Source organism: Haliotis rufescens, unplaced genomic scaffold (genome assembly GCF_023055435.1).
Source record: "Haliotis rufescens isolate VD_foot unplaced genomic scaffold, xgHalRufe1.0.p SCAF_8, whole genome shotgun sequence".
In the NCBI taxonomy this organism is placed as follows: Eukaryota; Metazoa; Mollusca; class Gastropoda; order Lepetellida; family Haliotidae; genus Haliotis; species Haliotis rufescens.
In genome coordinates, this window is record NW_025964372.1 from 5630266 (window position 1) to 5649145 (window position 18880).

The 18880-nt window shown below is 36.3% G+C and overlaps 1 protein-coding gene and 1 long non-coding RNA gene across 10 annotated transcripts in view; one reads left to right on the forward strand and one right to left on the reverse strand.

Moving 5' to 3' along the window:
* Nucleotides 1–5557, reverse strand: part of LOC124119935 (golgin subfamily A member 2-like) — a 47798-nt gene extending 42241 nt beyond the window's left edge. For all 5 annotated transcript variants that reach the window (XM_046482615.2, XM_046482614.2, XM_046482612.2 and 2 more), the window contains exons 1-2: nt 5402–5557; nt 873–1001 (exon numbers count right to left, since the gene is read on the reverse strand). In XM_046482615.2, coding sequence (XP_046338571.2) covers nt 873–1001; nt 5402–5542 — 270 coding nt within the window. In that variant the 5' untranslated portion in view covers nt 5543–5557. The remainder of the gene's footprint in view (nt 1–872; nt 1002–5401) is intronic.
* Nucleotides 5558–6381: 824 nt separating this feature from the next.
* On the forward strand, nt 6382–17800 carry LOC124110974. Of its 5 annotated transcripts, none has more exons than XR_007219336.1 (6): nt 6382–6523; nt 8236–8342; nt 8535–8620; nt 8974–9066; nt 13699–13886; nt 17576–17800. It is a non-coding gene; the product is annotated as an uncharacterized LOC124110974 (long non-coding RNA). The 5 variants fall into 5 exon arrangements; XR_007219339.1 differs by having other exon boundaries at nt 6418–6523; nt 8538–8620; nt 13699–13793; XR_007219338.1 differs by lacking the exon at nt 8236–8342 and having other exon boundaries at nt 6389–6523; nt 8538–8620; nt 13699–13793.
* The last annotated feature ends 1080 nt before the right edge of the window (nt 17801–18880 follow it).

The following is an 18880-nucleotide window of genomic DNA, read 5'->3' on the forward strand; positions in this document are numbered from 1 at the left end:
GTAGTGAGAACTAAGATCTGATGTTAATTACATTGGCTAGAAGTATTACTTTCGTTTTTCATTTTGTTCAATCTATACGCATGATAAGCAACATTAATATCTATATGTGATAACAAGGTGTCATATCTGTCAGTGTCTGACAATATATCATGACATATCATGACACTTAAGCCATTATTTTCTTAGGTGTTGGATCACAGATTGGAGGAAAAGGAGGGAACCAAAACTATAAAAACAATAAGCTGACATAATTTTTAAAGCTGGAACAGAGAAGATTTTTTTCAAATGTTACCTGTAGGCAGGAAGAAAATGAAGAAACAGATATTTGAATTTGTCATCTTTAGTGCCATCTTCTGCTGCAAGCTATTTGTCGGGTTTTTTCTCAAAAGTTAAAGGGATATAATTTTGCCAAAAGTCTGGTTATCAAGGACAAGGGACACAACTCCAAATTTATTACACACAGAAATTTGCTGAGTCATCGACTGAAAGATTTTCCGAAATATTAATGTTTAATTGAGCATCATAAGTTTTATAGATATTTTTTGACAATCACACGGGATAACTATGGTAACTGAACATAGCTTTCATAAAAAACCTCCATAATCCCTTAAAGACAGAATAACGTAAATTTTAACATTGTTTTAGGAGGGCCTCTGTCAAAGATAATTCTTTTCACACCACAATGCTGATGAAATGGGGGAAAAACATTCCAATCCAAGATACATGTCAAACATATGCTGCACACTCGTGAGAACACAGAAGGAGTCTAGTAATCAATGTGCAATGTCATAGTATGGTCATTCTGGAGCATGTTGAGTAAATACAAGACACACCATGCAAAAGCTATGGGGAACTTTCTACATGTCCCTTACCTTGCTCTGCTCTGGAGACAGATTAGTGCAGATGTTTTCCTTGTTTGGAGTCTTGTCTTTGTTTGTTTTGGTTGCCTGGGCTGGTGAGCTGGTAGGGGTTCGGCCAGACTTCTGTTGAAATTGTTTAAGCTGGAAAACAAGGACATTTAGTTAGCTAGCAGCCCTGTAATTTACCACTGTTTATTATTAGTGGTGGAACGATACACAGATGCATACATCATGTACATACCTTACATGCCTAAAATGTTTTATGTAATAAATGTTACACCAAACACTAATTAGTAGTGAAAACGTAAATATTTTCATCCATTGCGCCATACTTGACACTGCCAATCATCAGTGTGTCAATACTGTCATGTATTTGGCCATCCTGTCTATGAAAAAGATTGGTTACGCATCACAGATAAGAGCACATGCAAGTATCGTGATGCGTATCAGATCTTGAACAAGGTATTGTGATACGTATCAGATCATGAACAAGGTATTGTGATACGTATCAGATCATGAACAAGGTATTGTGATACGTATCGGATCATGAACAAGGTATTGTGATACGTATCAGATCATGAACAAGGTATTGTGATACGTATCAGATCATGAACAAGGTATTGTGATACGTATCGGATCATGAACAAGGTATTGTGATACATATCAGATCATGAACAAGGTATTGTGATACGTATCAGATCATGAACAAGGTATTGTGATACGTATCAGATCATGAACAAGGTATTGTGATACATATCAGATCATGAACAAGGTATTGTGATACGTATCAGATCATGAACAAGGTATTGTGATACGTATCAGATCATGAACAAGGTATTGTGATACGTATCAGATCATGAACAAGGTATTGTGATACATATTAGATCATGAACAAGGTATTGTGATACGTATCGGATCATGAACAAGGTATTGTGATACGTATCGGATCATGAACAAGGTATTGTGATACGTATCGGATCACAGTGTTGGTATATCGTCCCAGTCCCATTCATTATCTTCATGGGTTGTAATTCATCTGGACCAAGCACACTATTCATCAAGCCAATGATCCACTCCATGACACACAATCAGCCAAGTTACACAAGTCTACCTTGTCTACACATGCTAACAATGCACGATCAAAGAACATGTTTGATCAGTTTAGTTACAAACTTAGACATGTTAGAAATAAACAAACAAACAAACAAACAAACAAACGAAACTGATATGAACATGGTAAACTTATGCTGGTTTTCGCAGATTCTACCACGTCTACCTTGATATAGACTATTGCTATTTTGCTTACTTTTCACTGCTACTGTCAGGAATGCAGTTCATTTGTTACAAATTAAGCAAGTTAATTGGCGGATCCAGAGGGGTGTGTGTGAAAACCATAGTTATATTAGAAATCATGCATATCATTGCACATAACATACACAGTGTTTGAAATAAGCTTGACAATGATGACAGTCTAGGGGTCCTTGTCACAGCCCTAATGACAAAAGGTCAAGATATAGGTCTTCATTCAAATACTATTGGAGCAACCCTCAACATGCTCAAGGACCAGAGGTCCCCCTTTCATTTTGTAAACTGCTAAACTATTTGATAACCAAAGATCAATCAACTTGATCAACATAAACGTATTAATTAGTGACACATCAAGATGATGAATGGAGATGCAATGCAGCGATCACCAAGCATTCCTCTATAACCACGGCAACCTTTAGCAAATATGTTTTCAGCAATCACATGGGCAAAACATTCAACAGGCCTAACACAATAAATAACTGGAAAAGAATAATGTTTGTCAAGCACAGTTTAGAAAAACTGACTACTCAAAAAGAGCAGTTTGGCAAATATGCCATGTGTTATCTTGAGCACCAGCAGTAAATTGAATCTCACAACAAACGGGAGAGTCATATTACATGTGACAGCTATGTTATCATTGGTTTTGTTATTTTATCATTAGTTATCACTATGGTTGAATACCAGATTCTATACTTGATGGGAGTGACTGATGATGCCCCAACATTAGTGCTCGATACTAACACTGGTCCAGGACCAGTTTAGTTAAATAAATGGTGGCCCAGTGGCTTCGTGTTATTTTGGGGATGATGAAAGTAATTTAAGTTTGTAGGACTTTTGAAATCAGCAATAGATTGAGTCTAAGCTCGAGGCACCTTTGTGTCTAGTAGAGATACAACAGGATTTTTTTTGGTGCTGTTACTTTGGACCACTCACAAATTTTGGTCAGTGTCAACATGATTAGCATAGAGAGTGTGTCAGATCAGTTCATTTTCTTGGAGACTGATTGTTATCCAACATGTGCTCAGTGAGTGAGTGATCATTGCTTAATGCAGCCATTCCCAGTGACCAAATGTCTCAAAGAATGTTGTCAAATTGGTAATGTCATGTCATCAGAAGTATGTCCTATCATTTTTTTCCCCATCAAATCATGAAAAAGTCCTAATAACATATAAAATGAGAGAATATGACTTTACCTGCTTCAGCACTCATCTGAAGCACAAATCTGGTAAAATGCTTTTGATGTAGTAAAAGTTAGCTAGTAGATGTAGTGGACAGAGACCCTCTGCCATTTCTACCCTTAGAACCAACATCAAACAGTATCCAAGTCAGCATAATCATGATAAAGCCATGATCACTCACTCTACCACAAGTGTTACAACTGACCAAAGAGAAGACATGAAGTTATGTCATCCACTGGTTAGATGCACATAGTTGTTGGACTGTAAATTATTGATTGGTAGGTTAAACAGTTGAAGCAATCTCACTCAGTGTCCGAAACAACTGCCCACCTGACTGTGGCAGAAGATTTTCAGACTACTTACGTCTTCAATTTTATTATAACTCATTGTAGTTTCTCAAGTACTTGTTTTCATCACTTCAACTGATGTGATTTGACTACTCTGATAAGCACACGATAGGGCTCAGTGTAATTGGTTTGTTTGCACTCAGCAATATTCCAGCTATATGACAGCGGTCTGTAAATAATCAAATCTGGACCAGACAATCCAGCGGTTGATGTCATGAGCATCTATCCATGCAACAACCAAGTCAGCCAGTCTCACCACCCGATCCTGTTAGTTTCCCTTATGACAAGCATGGGTTCCTGCAGACCTATTCTAAACCGTATCTTCATGGGTCTCTCAGTATGAAGATCTGACAACACCTCCATATAAGCTAGCGGCAAATGAACCATGAGCAAACTTTGACCACCCAAACAAAGTTAAGGATGCATCGATGGTGAGGTGAGGTGAAATTGGGCTTAACGTCGCGTCCAAGATTATTGCACTTATATAGCGACGTGCATGCACTTGTGTGTGTGTGTGTGGCTGTTTGTACTAGTCCGGACTGATGCCGACTTATAATGCTAGCTCACTGAGATACCATGCCGCAGTTTAACATGAATACCCCACTCAGACACAGTATACTGACTTCGAGCAGACCAGTCCTTGTTTTAGCCCCTTAATGTCGAGCGCCAGACAGGGTAACAACAAGTACCATCTTTTAACGTCTTTTGGTATGACGCGGCCGGGGATCGAACCCCGGACCTTCCGCTCTACCACAAGACCACGGAGGCGGCTGCATTGATGGTCAAGTATGTACTGTTTTGTGAGAGAATGGCTTCCTTGGTAATGATTGTTATTTAATGGGGTTTGCCCCCAACAAATGTTGCTTTCAATACATACGTAAGTAAAATACATTTCCAAACATGACAACTACCATGACTGAAATTCTTTCAGGATTGGTAAGTGATCAAGTCACAATTTTATGAAGTTCAAATATCTCTACCATGTCTACATTGATGTATGCAACCATACATGTACAAAGTGCATGCAAATTCATTATTATATATTCATATTTTGTTTAGTTTGGGGAAAATACTTTTTAATGAGGACTGCTGTTATTGGTGACATTTCAGAGCATCAAACAAATAATTACGACCGATATCTTGTATATCGACTGCAAGTGTAGTTTACCATGGTATACACCATGTGTACCAGCAAATGTTTTCGGTATGAAATTTGAGCTCAGTGACGTGTTTACTGTTTACACTCCACTACTGACAGTGCAAAGAGAGGCATGCCCGTTGATGTTATAATAGCGTATCAATATAAAACAACGAGAATAAACATAGCCTTGACGCCGACATAAGCATGTGTATTTTCGATTGAACACGTACACTCATTATAGTAGTAACGGATAATCAAATCTATTTCATATTAACTCAAATTGAACTTGCATGAAATGTTGAAGTATATTTGACTACTATGTGGAGGTGCAATGACATAATTTATTAAACTATGATCTTGGATATATCAATCAAAACGTGCAAAAATGTTTCCATCTGTCAAATTGGTGTTGGCAACTTAGCAAAAAAACACTTCCGAATGGCACGATTTACTTTCGCGTTTATCGCATAATAAGCATTTCAAGGGACTCCTAGAATTACATAACATGCGTATGCACTAAATAATTATCAACCGGCATACTGGTTTGGTTAACATATTAGTAAATACCCTCTTTTTGGCAGCGGCGATTTTATCTCTTTTAGAGCTGTCTGCCATTTTCGGCCATTGATGATGCGCACGCACCTGACACGCAGTCAGGCTGGCATCCTTGCAACTGGGCTCCTGTCTATTGATTTCTAAACACGCCATGTTTCTGCGGCTTGGAAGAGAGAAACCAGTGGATTATTATAAAACCTAGGCTTGGGAACGAAGTCATGGATCGAAATATTGAATTTCATAGAAACACTGAACGGTTGTAAGTGAATCATACGGTTTACTATAACTACTCGAATAATAATTTGTAGATATGTAACATCAACATGCCATTTACAATCGGTTGAGTAGAAAATGATTGTTCAAACGAAATACGATTCACGAGCAATGCTGTGACACACTTGTGATCTAATTAATACCTTCCTCTACTTCAGAAAAGGAAGCGAGAAAATAAGTAGTGAATTTGTAGTTAGTGATATATAAGCAAGCAGGATATCAAGAGGAACATCCACGAGGGGTTGTTTAGGCGACAGTGTACAGCACTATCTGCACGCATTTACATGACAAGGGCGGATCCAGGACTTTTACTCCCTACAACATACTACATTTGATTTTCAGGGGGTGGGAGGGAGGTCCTGGACACCCTGGACACCCAGCCCAGATCCGCCTATGCTTGATGTAATCCCGCCTCCAATACAAACCGCCCCGTGAAGATCCGGGGTAGAATAGGTCTTCAGCAACCCATGCTTGCCGTAAAAGGTGACTATGAGGGTGAACATGACAGTTAAAAAAAGCACCACGCAGCCACTCACAGTGCACCTTACATACGTCGTTTGGGTTGTTGTCTGTTATCGGCTGTGCTCCGTCTCTACGCCTTGCACATAATCGCAGAGCCTATGCAGCCTGTAACCATATTAACATCGACGTGCAATTCCATCGCTACAGTTTAGAAATACTACATAAAAAACATCAACATGTATTCATATACAATTAAATTTTGTAAAGTTGGAATGAACTGTTACGTATTCTTTCAAGAGTTGCCAATATAAAAAAAACATCATTCGAAACAAATCCGGGCCGCTTGGGCATGACCTTCACCTCTCCTTTCTCGTCCAGCAGCGCTCCGTCAGTCCAAGCGTAAGGCGTTTTATACATATTGTTTGGCTATGCACTATGATGCTCTTCTTATTGTTGCCTAACTGTTTTTAGTTTTGATTTATTAAATCGCATAATAGTATCCTCAATCTCATTGTTAATCTCATTTCACCATGTCTACAGATTTACTGTAGCCCACGTGCTGTGCCCACGTGTCGCCGTCCACCCGCGGCAATCAGGCATACTAATTTAGCTAATTTTGCCCGTCCGATCTCATAAATCGCCAAGGAATTTGTAGCCGTACACTAATTTATATTTGTATTAACATACTGGAATTGATTCAGTCCAAATCATGTGCAAAGTGAAGTACAGTAAGGCATATTTCATTCAAAATATGTTTGCACATTCTGCATGTTGATAACTCGTTGAGTATGCTTGTTGCGTCTCATTTGAAACAGTCATTGTCCTAATTTTATTTCTTAATTATGTATTTGGTGTTTCAAGAATATGTAGATCTACCATATTTTTGCTCATGATAAAATTTGCCTTGATAATCATCTTTCATAATTTGTCAACATCATGTTCAATTATTCATGCAAGTTATATAACGAACGACAATAAAAGAAATATTTATAATACTGAATGATACTGAAAGTACAGTCGGGCCCTGGTATCTTGCAGCAGACTTCTAATTATCTGCATATTTGATATAGCAAGACATGGAAAGAGATACACATCAAGAAACAGAATCATTAATCCGTAGCAAGATGCTTCTGCATTGTGTGTACTGTCCACTTCTTTTTGCGTGTCAGATTAGATAAATTGATCCAGTTATCCTCCCTGAGCTTGGCCTGGATCCTTCTCGGAATTGCTCACAATCACTTATCTCCGACATCTTGCAAAAGTGTGATGTTATGTTTAGAGTTCTTTTTTTTTGTCTTACAAAAACAACAAAGTGATATTCTTGGCTCTTGTTAAGTACAGTCAAATCTCATTAATCCGACACTCGTTAATCCAACAAACAGCTTTATCCGACACTAATGATAGGAACCGATTTAATCAATGCTATTTAGCCCCTCAATCCGACAGTCTCGCACTCTGACTCCAACACCTAATTTGCAACGAATTACTGAAATCACTCATTAAAAGTCTCGTTAATCCGACACAGTGATCAGCGTCACCGATCCAGGAAATATGACCTACTTCTAGCACAAATTTGTTAGCAACTGTGAGCTGTTACTAGTAGGTACAAAGACGGTCACTTCGTCTCTGGAGACTAACATTTACTGCTACTACTAGCTAACGGCAAAGGAGCATGTCTTTGATTTTCATTGGTCAACGAGTCTACATAGACGATATGCAAGCCGGGCTGTCTCAACAGAAAAATGAAAAGATTACCGCAGAGCAACTTCAGCCTGTAACCAGCTATCTTTCTAGATGTAGAAGTAGCACTTGAAATATACTGTGGTTGTTAAATAATTACAAATAGAATCTACATTATCATGAAGAAAATTATACGGTAACCATTGATCATTACATCACCAGCTGGTCACATGACCTCGTCATGCATCATCATCCACCACCATTTTGTGTAAGGTCACGTCATCTGTTCCACTCAACTTAGGCCTAGTTTAGGCTAGTTAGTTCTCTAAATAGAGCACAACAAACGTGGGTGTTTTCACAACAATAAATACTCTTCAATATTCCTGCCATTTCCACAAATGGGAACGTAATGTCGTGTATGTTTTCTTCAGGTAGCCTTGCATTCTTTGCGTCCCTAGAAACAACGTTGACGTGCACAAGCAAAGTCACGCATCATAAATGCCGTTTATTCTAAAAGAAAGAGTGATTTACCGCTAAGGTATGGCCTACTACCTATCGTATATTGTATTGGTATCAAGCGCCCATGTTTTAAGGTGAATCACTTGCGTCCAAAGACGATTGGGTCACGTTCCTTTTCATACTCGCTCGTTTCTATTTGTCCAACTGGTAGTAATTACTAGTTATTACTGCTTACATAATATATATATATCGTATTTCGTTTACATTTCAGCAGTATGCATCTGAGGCAGAAAATTTATTCAAGCTCTGAAGTCCCAAACAACTGAAAATGCTCCAAAACACCATCACGTGACCCTGGTATTCTCAAAGGGCTGGTGAAAGTGATTGTTTTGTAAATGTTTGTTGATAGCAGAGAGGCTGATAGACTTTATAACAAGTCATGATCAACATTCCCTAACTGTTAGTTAATTACACTGGTCTACATCTGTATTGTTTCTTTGCAACTTCTGTCAACAAACTCAAATTTATCCATTTATACCTGAATAATTGTGTTGTTATAAGATTATGACTAGGCCTACAGCATCTAACTAACTGTAATCCGCTGGTAACTGAATGTCTGAAGACAAAATACCATTTTATTGATGAATGTATCTCCATTTAACTCATACAGTTTAGTGTAGGGTGTAATGTTTGAATGTTTTTGTTGACAGTAGCAGACACTACATCTGTCTATGAGCAATGGACAGAACTGAGAATACCTTATCATGAACAGTAGTGTGCACTGCTGGCAACATCCTGTTTTTGTAAGTATAATTGAATTCCCAATTATAATGTCATTGTACACACAAAAACAACATAGTGTAGTTTTTAAATAGTGATCTGTTTGGCAGTGTTTTATATATTGTATATTTTCCTTTTCATTTTGTCTACTGGCCTGCATTAGTCCTTGTCATTTTCCTGTTATTTCTGATACATTCCAAAATAAGATTTGTCTGTACAGTACCAGCACACTTTAATAAGGACTAAGAGCAAATGTGCATATTTCTCAGTGTTTTAGTCAATTTGTGTTGTACCCAAATAGAGGGAATATTGTTACTGTAGTTCTTGTCATTCATTGTCTTGGCAGCAAGTGCCACATGTTTAGTTATACAAACTTACCAAGTTACCAGTGAAGATCAGGGTCAGAATAGGTCTTCAGCAAACCATTCTTGCTTTAAGAGGTGACTATCCTTGTCATAAGAGGCGACTAACGCGATTGAGGGGTCAGGCTCACAGACTTTGTTAATGCATGTCATCGTATCCCTTTTGGATGGATTGATGCTCATGATGTCAATTACTGGATTGTCAGGTCCAGATTTCATTGTTTACAGGCAGCTGTCAAAGCACGAATATTGCTTAGTACAGCATTAAACAACAAACAAAGAAAGATAAAAGTTCAATTTTTTAAATAATCTTATACCCTAGTATTATAATGTGCTATTTTTATCGATTATTATGAATACAGACTGTTTGTATCAGTTTGTAAGAGACAAACCAAGATTCGTACAACTATCTGCACATGCTTGTCATAACACAATTAATACGGTATCTTCAGGTTATGTATGTTTGTAAAAAGTTTGCTAGAAAGTGTCAACTTTGGTTGTAAAATCAGTATGTTCCTCACGACAGAACTAAATGTGCACTACTTTGTTGTGGTATTTTTTGTTGAACTCGTCTCTGTCTTTCTCAAGTTATGTTTGTGCAAGGTGCCTACCTGTTTAGTTTAGACCTACATTGTAAATGTTGTGCACTAGACCATGGAGCCTGGTCACTACAGGGTTTACCCAAGCCTCTTAAAACTGGGGACAAATTTAATTTCTTATCTTAAATATATTGTCTTGTTTCTCTAATCATACTGTGAAAATTATGTTTTACGTACTTATCTACTCTCTGTGGAATTCCTAACCAATTAAATAAATATTTTTTATTATATTTGCAGATAACAAATTGCTATAGACAGAGCTCCTGATAAGCTTTTGGTGTTGTGGGTATTTTACCCATGCATTTTAAAATCATTGGGTATCAGTAATTCTATCTGGGTATTCAAATTTCTGTTACCCACTAGTTTTTACACATGTGGGTATTTAAGTTAAATATTTAAAAACACTATTCATTTAGTCCCTGCAAACTGGTGTCGTGTGGGTTCGAGAGCTTTATAGGACTCAAAAATACCACGATACTTCCACAAGAAAGTGTGATGGCAAATGATCATGATGTAACTGTCATCGTGGAGTTTGGCAAGGTTGACGGAATGCCCGTTTATAATTTCAAAATAAGTTGCTGATTTGCTAATCGAATACGCAGGGTTACTTCGCAATATTTTGATGATACGCACAAGTTTTATTTTTGTAGTGTATCTGTAATGTTCGTTGCGTATTTGATACGCTTGGATTATATTTTACTGTGTATTTCTGCATTTCTGATGCCTATTTCACGCAGATACGCAACTTTTCTGGAGCTCTGTATAGACTATTAAGGCAACTGCTATGTTATATTCTAACTCTTTACTTGATAATGGGACTCACCAGACTCTGCACTTGATACACAATGAAGTATCAACGTCTTTTCATTTCAGAATTGAAGTAGCAAGCGATAGCCTGTTGTCTGTTACTTTAAAGTATAGTATAATGCATGTACTAATTCTTTATACTGTCAACATATACTGACATGATGCAAGTGTCCGTATAAACGAGGCACCACTGTAACATGTTTTGCTTGAGCAATTCTTCCTGAAAAGACCCCAAATTTGAAACGCAAGTCTAGTAATATTGTGCTCGATGTAGTAAGTCCAATTAATAATAGTCAATATGACAACACTAAAACCCTGTTCGGACTAGTTGACCCATCATTTTTAGGCACAGACTGCTCATGTAATTCAATATATGGTGACAATATTGCACGAGGTTCTGTTTTGTGTATTTCAATAACTTGCGCATTTATGAACTTTAACCTTAATGTAATCCTTTAATCCAGTGATGTTTTATTTTTACATTTCTTAAATAACCTACAATTGTTATGAAGCTGTCATTTTTTGTGTGGTCCCAGGAATAAAGTCACCAGAAATGCATTCAAAATTTTTATCTGATTTTGAGCATGACGAACATGGCAGATATGTTTAAAATGTTGTTTTCTTCCACTACTCAGACATTTAAGTTATTGTACAGTAAGTCGTCTGTAAAAACATGTCGATTCTTTTGTTTGCATATTTAGCTATTCCAGAACTGTTAGATGATATTAAATTTCCGTAGAAGGGTTTTATTTCCATCTATAATGTCATTATGGTATACCAGTGTGTATGACAATTGTTTTGAAATTCATCAATATCTTCAAATATGATCTATTGTATCCAGTGACTGACATGTTAGAAAGAAGAAAGTTAGGCAGCACCCAATCAGAGAGAGTACCATTAGACACATGTGATCAAGTCCAATTCATACCGTATTCAACATAATAAGCGCCCAGGGCGCTCTCAAAATTAGAAATAGGGGGCGCTTATTAGAATATTATTTTGAGTTGAAAGATCGTAAATTTTGTGGTTTATGCTAACAGCCTGAAATGTTTACATACGACAGATATATTTTTCAAGAATTTAATTGCCCATAATTAAGGGTGATATAACACATGAGTTCGTATTTTACACAAATAAATAAGTCTTGTGTACATTCATCAATCGGAAGGGGTGCTGATTGGGATTGTTCACTAGCCAATATATTAGCAAATAGCCCCATGGGCGCTTATTAGATCGGGGCGCTTATTACGTCGAATGCGGTATACGCATTTATTCACATAAATATTCTGCCTCTGTGGTTTCCGTTTGTATAAGCATGTAGCATAGAATCTACCTTGCCCAGTGTATAATGTTGCTGCCCCTGTATTTCTTTTGGGTCACATTTGTGTCAGTTATTTTGTCTTTAGTTTATCATTAAATTAATCTACATATGAATATAAGTTGAAGTGCAAAATCATACATGTTTAAATCTAAAATCTATTTGGCAGGGGACGAGCGAATTTAATATCTGAATTAAAAAGAAAAGAAAAGTATTCATTAAACAAGCAAAAACACATGATGAGACATTTGAAATAGCAAAAGTAAACTTCACACCTTTGGAAAATAATTATCAATATAATTAATACCAAGTGAATATATATTAGACAACTACTTTCTCGAAACATTATTCATTATCATTATTTCTCATCCATTCATTCTTGAAAACCTGTGTGTTTCTGTGTTTTGAAAAGGTAGTCATAACATCCTTTGTTATAGCAGCGAAATGAAAGCATGAAGGATATATTTCGGATTTTACAAAAAGCTCACCTGTGTTATGTTATTAGGAAATATTTTTAGTATTATTTCTTTTAATTTTCATAATGATTGTGTCACTAAATAACATATTTATTCGTATTTCAATAATTTTGATAAAAAATCATGAGTAGGTATTTCTCTAGTTGCAACAGAAAACAATTCCTAAATCATGACAGTATTAATGCTGACAAAAATTAATGCCATCATTATAGTAATCGTTTCCTTCAAATAATTGGCACCTTTCTTGAAACAGTGCAAGGTGTGATGGGGGGAGGTATGTGTTGTGTGTCGTGAACAGTTCCACTTATTGTATACGCAGCGAGCTATGCGCGTTTGCAGACAACTGTAGACAGGAGTCGAGTTTAAGATATTCGTACTTCCACTGTTGAAGATTTCAATCTTAGATAAGCCGTCTTACATTCGTGCTAAGATGGGTTTGTGAAAGTGGCATAGGACAATTGTATGGTGATTGTAAAATTGATTGTAGCCGCCTAAGATTGATTGTAACTAAGATTGTTCTGTGCAACTAGGCCCAGGTGTCGGTAACTTTTAGGTGAGGTTAGGTCGCACCCAGTGCAGGTAACATTTCCAGCCATAAGTGGAAAACTGAATTCTTTTAGAACTGGCTGCAAGTCTTTTCGAATCCAGGAAACAAAAGTTCATGAAAGTAGTGAAATACACAGGTGGTCTGAATGCATTGAACTTGCAGGACTCTTCACAATTACCACTAGAACAGTCACTCATGAGGTTACAATCACAACAGACACTTTGAGACTTCTGTTTAAGGTTGTTTACTTGATATCATGATATGAAAAGGCATGTACAGATTCACACAAAATAAATTCTGGAGCACATTCTCAAGGGGTTTTTTTTCTTTGAATTTATTTAATATTCAAAGTAACTGAAAATAAAGTGTTTCAATTTATGCTTAACTAGTGCAGCCAATATTTTGGTGGTGCAACCTGCTTAGTTCACTTCGTTGCGCCTTGTGCAGGTGGTAAGACCCTGAATTATAGACCAAGGCCCCAATGACTGTATGACTATGGAGTAGCATTGATTATCATTGTTATTTTTGTCATATTTTTTATTTCAGTTGGCACACAATAGCATCCCTCCTGATCAAGTGAAAAGGAATCCTATGACACCGCTTGATCTTTGTCTGACATGGAAATCTGCAAATCAAATAAGGTGGAAGAATAACATCTGGTTAAAAAAATTATGTGGAAAAGTCAGCGGGTCAGAAATCACCCACATAACTGCTGTTATCTGAACACAGTTCAGGTTTGATATCCATGAACTTTTCAGGTATTGAGGGGTTGTGGGGTCCAAAGTCATCTGAAAATTATTGAACACATGAATAATGGACATGAAATGTAAATTACAACATAAAATAGAATGGTCATGTGTGTAAAGACATGTCATGTTCAATGGTCACTTTCAAATTTATCTTCTTTTAAGGTGGTCGAAAATAACATGGCTACAAATATACCAACACACTTTTGTTGATATATTTTAACCAAATTCAGTCTGTAGATGTGTTATGTTCAGGTACCAAGCGCTGAAGTCAGCTAATGTTTGTTTGTATTAACCTTCAGTTGTTAAAAACTTTTACTTTTCTGACAATCCCAGCCGTGGTGTCTCTAGATTAATGTTCACAAAAATCAGTCCACCTTGGTGATTCTGTGTTAGAATAGGTCCACTGCAACCTATCCTTGTTATAAGGGACGAGTTAAGTGATTGGGTGGTCAGGTTCGGTGACTTGGTTAGTTGCTTGTTATTGTAACAAGATGACAGTGATAATATCACTGGTTTTTCCAGGCCAGACTGAATTATTTCCAGGTTATCTTCATATAGCTGATAAAATATATATGGCGGACTGCTGTGTTTAATAAAACTAAGACAATCACTGAAATCGGATCAGATTCTAAATATGGCCGCCATGTCAACCATATTGAATTTGTCAATGATGCTAAATTATATTACATTGTACTTTGGGGCATAGTATGATTTTTGTAACTGCTGTTACTTTTGTTCTTCACATGTGCCCCCTTATCTACATTTAATGCATTTTCGTTTAGTCCTTTTGGTTTTATGCATATACCGGTAAATTGGAGTGATGAATGAATTGGACAAAATATCAACACTGTAAATGGTGACACAGGAGTGTATTAAATGTTATGAATTTATCTAAGTGTTATAATAAAAATGACTTTGAGAAAACAGCCACATAAGTACCATTTATCAGAGCGGCAAATCAGTTCTAGAAATGTGAATTTTATTGGGATTCCAAACTGTATATTTGTTCAAGATAAGGATTTGAAATATCTGATGTTGGTTCTTTTTGTAATGTTGGAAGATAAACATAAATACAGTCATCCCTTGCTAAAACACCCTTCATGATACCACAGATTGGGTTAAACTTCAGGTAAAATATATGGGTCACATAAATTTAAATACTTCTCCTTTCTTCCCCCCCCCCCCCCCCCCCAAAAAAAAACAACAACACATTTTTAAGCATATCAACAATTCTGCTCTGAATTTATGCAAGTTTTTTATTTTTATAAATGTTTTTATTGTTCCCAGAGTTGTAGATTAATACAGTATTCCGTCAAAAACATATTTCGGATTGCATAGAATGGCACAATACACTCTTTAGAATATAAAAGGGTTGAAAACAAACATTGTCCTATTTCAAACCAAAATGGTTGCAACACACAGTCAGACTCAAACATATCATGTATCAACAGAGAGCTATGAATCAAATGCTGAGAATAAAGGTAACCATTTTTTGTTAAAGTTACTTTTGTCATCCTTTTTTATAGCAATAAATTTCTCGATTGAATATATGTTTTTAAACAATTTTAAAAGTATATCTAATTTCGATTTGGTTCCTTTAATTCCACTTACATGAATATGCCTTTTTCCCAATAAAACTATATGATTGAATAAAGTATTAGAGTAGTTAGAACCAAACCAAATAAGATATTTTGTCAATTTAATTTTTTGTGGAAGATAATTGTTAAGGCAAAGTTCGAGATCATTCCAAAATTGTTTAGTTTCATTACATTCCCAAAAGACATGGCTGACGTCCTCATTGACAGCATTACAAAAGTTACAAACACAGTTGTCTACAAGATTCATTGTTAATAGTTCCTTATTTGTGTAGATAATTCCATGTAGAAATCTGTATTGAAAATCTAAAAGTTTTACATCCTTCAGTTTATATCTATAAACAGTAAATATCGTTTTCCAATTAAAATCACAGTGAAAAATTGGTTGCCATTTATTACAAACTTTAAGATTATTTTCATTTGATATTAATTTATCATAAAAGATTCTAGCGCCTTTTACAGGCTTAGTCAGATCACTTAAGCAACTGTTTATATACAAATTCTGTAAAATAATTTTCTAGTTTTCTAGATTGTTATTTTCCATGATTCTGGTATATGCAATTTATGCAAGTTAGTCCTGTTGTAAGGATGCACAGATGGTCATGAAGAGTGTTCATTGTATACATCTAGACTTTGGACATATGTTTGCAATCTATTTGATTAAGTTTAGTCATATTTTTATTTGAAATACTATGTGCTTCTTAAAACACTTGCCTTCAAATATTTGTACTTATGTTTTTGATCGTGCAACTTTCTATGTACTTATCGGGTTGGAATGATCAAAAGGGTAGCAGTTGCTAAGCATAATGCCAGATAATAAATCTTGAAAGTGTGCTTTCACTAATTGTTGTATCAATAGGCAGAGAAATGTGTGAATGTAAAATATTTGAAATATTTCATTTGAGGTTTGAGATTAAATGCAAATTTTACAGTATTTTAATGTCCAGGTTCGAGATATCGTCTGCATGTCAATCTACAATGATGAGTTATCTGTTGTGAGCACCTCCTCAGAAACTACTGGACCACTGAAGCTGAAACTTCGCATTTGTTGATCACATCAGAATTTGTTCAAGACGTTCAAATCCAAATTCCAGTATGATCTTTGCACTTAAACTACACTGGTAGCTGAAACTTCTTATTGCCATTATTCAGTCAGTTTTGTACAAGTTCTAATGAAATTTGGGAGTAAAAAAATATTTCTGATTTTTCATACCGTATATCGCTGTGTATAAGGCGAGTTTTTCGTACCTAAAATAAGGGGGCTAAGAAGGGGGGTCGTCTTATACACGGAGTCGAAGATCTCACATTTTTTTCCACTGGCGATGTCAACCGGCGTCCGATAGCCAGCCCAGCATTTGACAATAAAACTTCGCATTTCGTCCTAAATAACTGTTCCAATAACTATTTCCATACATAAACATGATTTGTATCTCTTTTCCTTGAATAAAGTTTAATAATTTCTGCAAATAAAGTTGAAATGACCCTCGCCTCGATGCAGATTGTCAAACCACCTGACACGGTAAAACAATCAATTTTGACCTTGCTTTAACCATGCTTTTAAATTCTATCAAAATGCATATTTGTGTATGTTATGGGATTCAAAAAATATTTCTGTTTTTTCATAATTCATAATTTTGACCTTGCTTTGACCATGCTTTTAAATTCTATCAAAATGCATATTTGGCAATGTAAACTTCTCTAAATTTGCCAGACTGAGGGAGCTGAATTTGTGCCGTGTGTGTTTCTCCTCAAGATGACAGCATGATTTGTTCAGATATTTTAGTGTTTTTAGTCCTCAGTATTTATATGGAAAATATAAAAAATATATATATGCAGGGTAGCAATGATAGTCTCTGTATAGTGGTTGTCTCTTTTGTCATTATAAAGTGTTGACTACATGTCCAGGTGAGCTACACTGTTGTAGCACTATTTTTAACCAGCCTATGGGCTATCATTACCAAATTCATTCACCTATCTTTGGCAAATATTGTAGCCTTATAGATAAGAAGAATAAAATAATAATCTGTATGTTTAAATTATACATTTAACTCGTTCAGTTTTGTTTTTTTGTGGTTTCAGATATCCGCTTTAATGAAGTCATGAACTGGACGCTGCGCTCTTGATTCCAGCACTAATATTGTCATGACCAAATGTTAATAATTTTCATATTCAGCAAGTTGAAGATGACTGACACCATCTTTAAGTTTCACAAATATGTTATTCAGAAGTTTTTTGTTTTCACTACTGATTTATATATAGTATTAAAAAATGGATTTCTGCAATAGAATAAAGTATTGAAATACATGTGATACTAGTTGTGTTTCCGTCACCATAGTGTGGATGTTTTATGCTGTTTGGCTGTTTGAGAGAAAAGTTGGCCTAATGGTCTAAAATGCTTCAACACTGCAGAGTTGTGTCGATTGGTTATGTGAGGATCCATTCTGATCACTGGTTTGGAGAATAGTGACCTAAAGCTGAACAGATGGACATGTGGCAGTGTGATTTGTAAGGGAGACACAAATTTATGCAACCACATGAGGTATTGTGGTGCTGATACGAAGGGTCGTATTCTGGATTTCAACCCATGACCAGGACATCCTGGCACTAACTGCACATCAAGTTCCATCAACCATGACAAGTGGGCCACCTGTGCACCCAAGCTTCTCTCACTCTACTTTGGCATAATTGCAGTACCATAAAGACAGAAATTAATAAGTAGGGTCTGTGTGGCTAAGAAAGCAGTTTCTTGTCACTTTTCAGCATGTATTGGGTAACCCTAGCACCTTGAGATACAGTAACACCTGCGTCTGTATCAGGAATGACCCAGTTTTATATCACAATTAGACATATATTGGGAAGGAACACTAACCTTAGAACCTTACGATTCTTCTGAGGGTTCTTTTGAGATACCGCAACAGCTGTGTCTGATTCCAGAAAAATCCAGTTTTACATCACTGTCGGACATGCATCTGGTAGAAACCCTAACCCTAGCACCTCATGATTCATGTTTCTGTTGAGATTTTGGTACATCTGCGCCTGATTCAAGGATAATCCAGTTTTACATCACTGTCGGACATATATTGTGTAGAAACCTTAACCCTAGCACCTTATCATTTATGTTTCTGTTGAGATTTCATAACATCAGCGTCTGTATCGGGAATAACCCACTTTTACATCACTGTCGGACATATAATGGGTAGAAACCCTAACCCTAGCACCTTACCATTCATGTTTCTGTTGAGATACGAAAACATCTGCGCCTGATTCAAGAATAATCCAGTTTTACATCACTGTCGGACATATATTGAGTAGAAACCCTAATCCTAGCACCTTATCATTTATGTTTCTGTTAAGATTTCGTGACATCTGCGTCTGATTCAAGGA